General features: G+C 58.5%; 1 protein-coding gene across 1 annotated transcript; it reads right to left on the bottom strand.

Annotated features, from left to right (window-relative positions):
* Positions 1–2,280: 2,280 nt before the first annotated feature.
* Cbx4 (chromobox 4) lies at positions 2,281–8,375 on the bottom strand. Its single transcript, XM_036196993.1, has 5 exons — positions 8,048–8,375; positions 7,869–7,912; positions 6,706–6,771; positions 4,665–4,731; positions 2,281–4,441 (listed from the first exon to the last, which is right to left on the bottom strand). The coding sequence occupies exons 1-5, from the start codon at positions 8,114–8,116 to the stop codon at positions 3,035–3,037; spliced, it is 1,653 nt and encodes a 550-aa protein (XP_036052886.1). The 5' UTR covers positions 8,117–8,375; the 3' UTR covers positions 2,281–3,034.
* Between the last annotated feature and the right edge of the window lie 427 nt (positions 8,376–8,802).

The raw sequence follows: 8,802 nt of genomic DNA on the forward strand, positions 1-8,802 counted from the left end.
CTTGTCTCTGTGTTTTTAAGGCTTAGCCTCAGGAGAAAGGTTTATCTGGAGAATAAAAAAGATGTTTGGCTGTGTAGAATGCAATGCTTTCCTTTTCTCCCTTTGAATTTGAATTCTCTCCCTCAAAGAGAGGGTTGGTGCCCTGTTGTTTGTAAAGTGCTGTCGGAGACCATCTGTATGGGGAGAGCTGGTCCTTCTGAACCCTCCCTGCCTGAATGCTCTTGGAGGAGGAGCTCTTGTCAGGGCCCTTAACTCTGTGTTTCTGTGCCTTGGACATGTCTTCTGAGATCAGTGCCAAGGGCTTAGAGGGCAGAGTCCTAGGAGGCCTCTCTGCAGGATTGGGATGGGCCAGTTTGGTTCCAGAATCAATACAAGAATGCCCACCAGGATCTTAAACCTGTATCACAGAGAGCTGTCCTGGGAACTACGTAGGCCAAGTTGCTTAGATGGCACATGGGACATACAAGGAACTCAGTGACCCTTTGGGGACAGAAGAGGGTCTTGGTAACCAGGCAAGGCACCTTAGCTGCTTTCTTGGACCTCTTCCCCACTGTTCACTTCTGACTGGGGCTCCAAGTCTGCCCAGATCACCCCCAAGGCCCTGCACCCAAACCCAGCTTTCAAGGCCTCAGGGCACCTACAGCTCAGGCTTTTCTGGAAGATTTGTGAGTAGACCCGCATCCCTCCCTGTCTTCTAGGACCAGCTTCTGTCTCTTCTCCCCTTTCCTCAGGCTTGGCAGGACAGCGGCCTCCTGAGGGGCCAGACTTCTATCAAGGCACCACTTCCACAGACCTGATGAGGAGTGTCGTAGCATCCGGGAGTTTTTAGTTTTCATGAACTGGAAAGGCAGGGGCTGAGGTTCCTGCCTGGCACGGGCCTTTGTGCACCCGCCAGTGAAGGACAGGCCCAATTCTAGCGCTGAGCAGGCGGGTTGCCAGAAGCAGGATCAGCCTCCTCCGCTCACAGGGTGGCAAAGGGCGTTCATTACACAGAGGGGGAAGGGTGTTTAACTCACTCTGAAGCGGGCCCCCGGGGATGGGGTAGTAGGAGGGACAATTCACAAAAGCCGGGTCTACAAACTCCCAAAAGCTTTTTTTAAAAAGCAGTTCCCTTCCCTCCTCCCCTCGCCCGCCCCCCCCCCCTCCCCCAGTCCCAGCCGCCCATGGCCTGCAGCCAACACTGGCCACTCTGCGCATCCAGACTCCCGCCCTCTCGGCCTTCCTCTCCATCTCTCTCCCAGCCTTCCCAACTCTGCCCCTCAAGCTACCGCAGCCCCCCCCCCCCCCCCCACCACTCACACACACTCTGAACCATGCAGTCTTCTTCCGCTTTGGTGCCACTTTAGGCTCGGCCCTGGTTGGAGAGACCAGGAGCTCACTAGATCCCCAGGCGCGAGGCCCCAGGGCCTGCTGAGCCACCGAACCAGGAGAAAGATCGCTGTGTCTGCAGAAAGCCGGCCGCTGGTAGTGGCTTCCTGGCCCGCTGAGCCGCACCCCTAGCCTAGAGGCCATTAACCCCTTCCCTCCTCCCACCACACCTAGCAGCACCTCGATCTTGTCACCATCTAGGGGATGAGCAACCCGTGCCAGCTCACACAGCTAAGGAAATGAGGGTGGTAGACCAGACTCAGCCGGCCTGTCACCCCCCATCTCTATCCCCCATATAACAGTTTACTTGCTCCAGCAGTGGCCTTTGGCCTGGTGGTTTCCGGGGAGAGAGCCTGGCAGAGAAAGCGCCTCCTCAGCTTCCTTGGAGGGGCGCCCCCCATCCCGACAATGTCAGCGGGGGACGGGCCCTAAAGAGTGGGGTCCACTACACCAGTATCCTGGTCCATAGCAGGGAGGGCTGAGGAACTTTCAGTCTCTCTAGGGCCTGGCTTGGGGGGGGTCAGGGGGAGTGTCACCAGCCTGAGAAACAGGATCCAGGAAGGGGATGTACACCAATTGCTCACCCACCCCTACACCCCTCCTCCAAACCCCAGAAGTTGAAGAGTTTGCCAGCTAAAATCGCTGAGGACTAGAGTGAATCTTGTACACCACCACCACCACCACCACCACCACCCTTCCAGCCCAGCACCTCTCTACCATCCCACATAGTGTTACCAATGAGGGTGCCCCTCTGGAGACACCAGACCCCACGCTTGGCTTGAGCAAAGGCTTAGCTCTGGGGCAACAGGCTTACTCCATGTGATCTAGGCAGAAGTGGGGTGAGAGAGGGTCCATCCTCCTTCCCCCCAACTTCCGATATCCCCGACTGAGCTAATCTCCGACAGCAGCGTATTGCACCTTCAACATCTCCATTTAATATTTACATTCAAGCAGGTAATAATTAGAAGCTTATAGTTCAGACATTTCTATAGCAGCAGGTTCTAGAGAGCTCCTTAGCCTTTTAACAAACTTTTTTTTGCACATAGAAACAACACACCCATGTGTACAGTATCAAAAAATATATACCAAGGTTACTGGTGTCGCAGTTCCTGGAGAGGAGGAAATGAAATCAAAATACTGGATGAAGGGAGAAGAAAAGGACAACTGAGAATTGTCTGTCTGATATAGAATATAACATGATCTAGAGGAAACTCCATAAATCTAGGTTTTTATATTTCAATATATAAATACCTACAAATAAATATATATATATATATATATATCAGCCCGAAGCGGGGGTCGGGCCTTCTGAGCTCAAACAATACATTTCAAGAATAACACCACGTACAAACTGGAGTAGAGTCAGCACTTGACAAGTTAGCACGGTTAAAATATAATACTATAACTCTTGAGACCGCCTCGGGGCTGCAGGGTCAGTTCTGGAGGTCCACGGGGAGGGCTAGGGTCTCCTACAGGGAAGGGGAGGTGGCGGCAAGGCCGCAGGCACCGAGTGGAAGGAGACTGTAGAAAAGGACAACTTAATCGGGATCCCAGGGAGTGAGCAGAGGGCCCTGGCCATCGCGGCTGTGGCTGCGGCGGCGTCTTCTCCCCGGGAGCCTCTGCGCGATTGCAGGCGCTGAGTCCCAGTGAGTGTGACTCCTTCCCACTACACCGTCACGTACTCCTTGAAAGTGACCGTAAGGCAGTTCGCCGTGACGTCAGTGATAATTATATTCCCAAAGAAGGGCTTGAATTCGCTCAGGGGCTCCGCGGGCTCGTCCTGGGCCTCAGCCGGAGGCTTCTCCGTTGCAGTGGCCGGTGCCACTACTGCCGCCACAGCCGGAGCCTCGGGCTTCACCTGGAGAGAGCTGGGAGGTTCCCCAGCATCGCTGCGCATCTTGACACAGCGCAAGTCTATGGGCTCATCCAGGTCTGAGTCCAACAGGATGACCTCTGGCTGCGGCAGAGCCGTTGCGGTGGGGGACACGTTGGCGGGGTGTTCTGAGGCCGGGCTGCCCCCGAGGCAGGTCGGCGTGCTGATGCTGCGGGCGGTCAGCCGCTTCTTGCAGGGCTCACGCTCGCCATGGGTCTCAGAGAGGCAGCGCTTGCGCGCGTGGGAGAGGTTCAGGCCCACCGTGTGGTGGTGGTGATGATGGTGGTGGTGATGGTGGTGAGCGGGTGGGTGCGAGCTCCTGGCTGGGTCCCAGGCCAGCAGGTCTGGCTTGGTGGTGAGCTGCAGCGGCTGCTCACCAAAGGCCTCCTTGGTCGGGGAGAGCTTTCGGGACCCTAGGTCCTGGGGCTGAGGGTCCCCCGACACCAGAGCCTCCTCCTCCCTGCGTTTGCAGGGCACTTCAGCTTTCTTCTCTTCAGCACCGCCGGCCGCCTTTTTAAAAGTCCTGTCGGCCTGGGGATGGCGCTCCTCCGCAGCGCGTTTCTTGTGGCTGGGGGAGCGCGCTTCGCCCTCGCCTGCCTCGCCCGACTTGATCTTCACCGCCTGCATGCCATTCTCCATGTACTTGCTCATCACGATCACGATGCGCCCATTCTTGTTCTTGTTCTTGACGATTTTCATCTTGCCCCCAATGCCATTTCCGGTCACTGCCTCCTTAGGGGCTGGAGTCATGCCGTTGGGAGGGCCCTTTTCCGAGCCCTTGCCTGGCGCTCCTGCCCCTCCCCCCAGGGGCTTCACTGCCCCGAGGTAGCCTTTGGCTGCAGCTCCGTGGGCCCACTTGTCAGGAGGGTGGCTCTTGGCGCCCAGGTCTGGGCAGGTGGGGCTGGGTGCCTCCTTGTGGCCACCCTGGTACTGCAGGTCGTACATTTTGGGGTCTGGCTGGTAGGGGTGGTGCTTTTTGCTGTTCAGCTGATAGTAATACTTGCCGCTCTTCCCTGGTGGTGGTGGCTTACCCGATCTCTCCTTGCTATGCGGCTGGTACTGATGGTGCTTCTTGCTGTTGAGCTCATACTGGTGCCCCTGGCCCTTGCCCTGTGTGCCCAACTCCAGCTTGGCACGGTTGTCAGCGGAGGAGTCTTGAAGCCCTGTCAGGACATTGGAGCGGCGGGCAAAGGTGGGTACCTAAGGGGGAGAAAGGAGGGGAAAGGTTGGCCCTACGGCATGCCGGGAACATCAGGAATGCTCCAGCTCCCACGGGTGGAAGTTGCATCACAGGGGGTGGGGCCAGCTCTAGAAGAAATTAAGTGCAATCGGGGTGCTCCCTCCGGGAACTATAAGAAATCCGGGGAGCAATGTTCAGGGAAGGGCTTGTGCTGGGATCCCAGGATCAGCTCAAAGTATTCACCTGCACCACCAGCGGTTTGGGCTTGGGCCCTCTCTTTCGATATCCCATCAGCTGCTCCTGCCGTTCCCTGGGGAGGGAACAGGGTCGCAAGGTTAGTATCCTCAGTCTTCTGTGAGGTCTGTAGCACCCTGTTCCCACCCCTCCTTCCTTTTGCTACTGAAAGGAGCCAGCTGGAGGCAGAAGGTGGCCAGTGTTGCCAGATGGGCACCTTCCTTTAAGTCCCAAGTAATACTCCTACTTTATCTGCCCAAGGGGTCCCCCACGTGACACTCATAGGTAAACCTTCTCCCTCCTCCACACACAGTCCAGGAGACTGCTGCTTGGAGCTGACTCCCCAGGCTGGGCACAGCGCTGGGCTTGTGGCTCGCTCTGCAGACACTGTACTGGGTTTGGGGGTCCAGGAAACGGGAGGTGTGTACTGACCTCCTAGTCCTTCCCGGTCAGGAGCATGGACGCTAACTGCCTCATTAAGATTCAGATAAAGAGAGCCGCCAGTTGAAGGGAGGACTCCTTTTCTTAAAAGGCCAGGCATTAAACGCAGAGGGACTGCGCCCTTGTTTACATAGCGGCAAATAAGCCAATTAGGGGTTGGGAATGCCTCTGAGGCTAGGGTCTGGCCAGGTTCTCAGCCACCTGGTGAACCAGACATGGCACAATCCCCCTCTCCTGAGCCAGTGGGTGGGGCAGGAGTGACTAGCAGGACTGCCTCCCTAGAAGAGCAAGATCAGTCTGTTCCACCCAAATTTCCGAATTATCAATACAGTTCAAGGGTGGGGGAGCAGGGATCACCACTACCAGGCTTCACTTGGTTTGGCCACCCAAGAAGTGATTGATCAGTGGGTTGTCCCAGGCACTGTACTCCATGATTCAGCCACCCCTCCAGAGGTTGTCAGATTCCGGATCAGACACCCACTCTTCAGCGACCCGAGAGTTGCCATCCCCACCGCCAAAGCCTCTGGGTCAACCCGGGGGAGTTCTGCCATACCCTGGGGCCGAGTTGGGGTCTGATTCTGAAGTTGCACGGCATTGCAACAGCCTGGGTTACAATACTTCAGGGACCCATTATGCAACATGGCATCAGCCGCTGACATGGTTACAGGGTGGTGAAGTCCCAGGTGAAGTCGGGGTAGATTCTACCCTACACCCCCAAGCGTCCCGGGAAAGCAACTTTAGCCCTCAGGATCCAGAGTTTGCACTTTTAGTGGCAAATGCGCCACAGAAAATACTTCAAAATAAAAGGCTAGAAGGCTGAGGGGTGGCGCGGTTCTGAGGACTCTTCCCCTCCTCCACGCCCTTCCCCTTCTACCCTCTCCGAAACAGAACCACAGCCACCAGTGGTGAATCCAGCTGCAGCAGCTGCAGCGTGGCATCTGTCGGCAACCCCCAACCACCAGGCAGCGCTCACTCATACCCTCGGGCCAACCTTCCCCCTGACCAGATAGGGCAACTTGCCCCACCAAATACAGCAGCGAGGGTTGTAAGAGCACGGGCTCCAGGCAGCCTCTATTCGCAGACACCCCCAGCTCCCCGGAGGTTGGGAGCGTAAGGCCCCGTCAACTTTTATTCGGCCTCCAAGAGGTTAAGTTCAGTTCCATGACGTCTGGGGCGGTTTCACAATGCCAGCTCCTTCAGAGCTGCCCCGGGAGGTGCCCGTGCCAAGCGGGCAGTGGCTGCAGGGAAGCAACACCTAGGCTCTGGGGGTGGGGCTCCAAGGCTGCCATGGGAGGGGCCACGGGGAGTCAGGAACAGCTCGGAGTTTTCCAGGGCAGACCCGAGGTCACCCCCACACACTCCTGCAGCAGTTTCCCCAAAACACAAGCCTACTCTCCTCAGCCCTACCCTGCCCCCACTCCCAAGCTGCAGCAACCACCAAGGACATTGGTTAGAGAAGCCCAGGCCGCAGCCTTGCCCATCTGGGCTTGTTGGGGGTGGGGCCCCTGCATGCCCCCCCCCCCCCCCCCCACCCCTTCCTCCTTTCCTATTGCTGGAGCCCCTGTACTATCCCCGCGGCCGGGGCAGCAGGCTGCGAAGGGATGCTCACCTGTTCTGGAAGGCTATCAGCAGCCGGGGATCCAAGATGTTCTCCTCTGGTTCCCACGTGTTATATCTTGCAAGCGAAAAAGGAGGAGGTATACGGTGTAAAAAAGCGGGGGAGGGCGGGCTGGGGAATGATATAAGGCCCTATGTGGCTTCCTGAACCAAAAGCTGTGACCTGGTGGGTAGACAGTTGGTTTCTGAAGGCCTAACTCGGACCTTGACCCCCCCCCCTCCAAATTAAAATAAACACACAAGGGCAGGAAGAAAGGGGGTGAGGAATACAAAACTAGCAGTTTATTTTGTAGTCAAGAATTTTAGGCATGTTACTTCGACGTGTTCCATGGCCACTTTCCTCACCAGAAACCCTCGTGCAAACCAAGCCCAATGCAAAGTCGCAGTCCCCAGTCCCCTCCTGTCCTCAGCCCGTCTCCCCTAGGGCTTCAGCTGGTCTGCACCGGACCCCTAATCCGATAACCAACAGCCCCGCGCCCCCCCCCACCCATAAGACCGCTGTCACCGGCAAGCAAACCCCAAATACTCAGCAGTACAAAAATATGCCTCTTTGAGTGTGTGTGTGTGTGTGTGTGTGTGTGTGTCTGCGCCTGTCTCCATCCGGTGCCTTCGCATTTCAAATTAAAGAAAAAAATTCCCCACCGAAAGAGCTGCAGTGACAGTTCGCAACATTTTCTGCCTTTTTTCTTCCCTATCCTGCACGACCAGGAGGGAGGACGCACACAATTGCATTTTCGTCGCTTTTTAATTTTTTTTTTTTTTTTTTTTTTTTTTTTTTTGGTTTTGCAATATGGAGCCGTTCGGTGGAGGGAAAGGGGAAAGGAGCCATTTTCTGCTGCACATCAGTCAGTGCCTGCGCCCTCCCTCCCTCCGCCGGCCTCCCGGGCTCGGCCCCGCGTCTCTCCAGCTCCTCCGGCTCCTTTTAGCGCATAAATTAGTGATGGCATTTCCCGGAGAGCGGAGCACAACACAGGGCGCCCGGCTCGGGCTCGGCGGCTCGGCTTCCCAGTGCCTGCCACCGACTTCCCCCCCCCCTCCTCCCTCCACCCCACCTCCACCCCGCCTCCCGTCCGCTCCCCCACCACCCCACCAGCTACACGGGTCCGCCGGCCTGGGGGCCCGGTGCCCCGGCACTCGGCCCCCGCCGCCACTTACTTGGGGGACCAGCCTCTCCATTTCACAAGATACTCCACTCTGCCCTGTAGGGGGGAAGAGACAGCACTCCATCAGCTTCCGCGGGATCCCGGGCTCCGGCCCGCAGCCTCCCCACCCCCTCCGCGCCTCTCGCTCGCTGCTCCCGCGCCTCGGCGCCGCCACCCGCGCGCCACCCCTACCTTGCGGATCCGCTTCTTCTCGATGCTCTCCACAGCGAAGACGTGCTCGCCAACAGCTGGCAGCTCCATGGCCGAGCCCGAGCGCGCCGGGACGCCAGCGGCCGGTGCGGCTGCAGACACAGCTGGCTCCCGCAGGCGCCCTGATGTGGTCCTGCGCGTGGACCTCGCCACACGCTCTGCCCCCGCCGCCTTCACTCGCCCCTCAACAGCCTGACTGCCGCCGCTGCCCGCGCCCGCCGGCTCTCTGCTCTCGCTCGCACAGACAACTGAGCCCGGGCCGCCGCTGCACGAGAACTCATGCAAATCCCGGACGTCAGCGGGCGGGGCCTCGCAGGGCCCAGCTCGGCGTCAGGGGGCGGGCCGCGCCTCGGATTGGCGCAGCCCGGCCTACCGGAGGCCCCCGGCCTGGGAGGCAGGGGAGGAGGAGGGCGCGGGAGGAGGCAGGGGAGGAGGAGGGCGCGGGGAGGTGCAGGGGAGGGATCTGCGAGCTGGGAAAGTGAGCTGGGGCCGCGGAGAAGAGGTGTGTCGGCCTAGGCGGCCAGGGTGGGCACCTCGACGAGTCCCACCCTGATCCGCAACCAGACACTTGGGCCTCTCCCCAGCTCACCCTGGGCTGCTGGTTCTTCGTGTGCACGGCCCGGGGATCCCTGCTGGGGGCCACAGAAGCATCCACTGCAATTTGCAGTTGCTACCAACTACGCCCGTCCTGCGGCTTCTAGAGGCACAAGGGAATCTCCGGCAGGGGGCAGAATCGG

The sequence above is a fragment of the Onychomys torridus genome, chromosome 8 (genome assembly GCF_903995425.1).
Source record: "Onychomys torridus chromosome 8, mOncTor1.1, whole genome shotgun sequence".
Taxonomy (NCBI): domain Eukaryota; kingdom Metazoa; phylum Chordata; class Mammalia; order Rodentia; family Cricetidae; genus Onychomys; species Onychomys torridus.

Coding starts and splice junctions, on each gene's coding strand:
- Cbx4 (XM_036196993.1), bottom strand. CDS start 8,116: ATGGAGCTGCCAGCTGTTGGCGAGCACGTCTTCGCTGTGGAGAGCATC. Junction 6,772..7,868: donor TGGAGAGGCTGGTCCCCCAA/GTAAGTGGCGGC, acceptor TTCGCTTGCAAG/ATATAACACGTGGGAACCAG. Junction 4,732..6,705: donor CTGATAGCCTTCCAGAACAG/GTGAGCATCCCT, acceptor TTCCCTCCCCAG/GGAACGGCAGGAGCAGCTGA.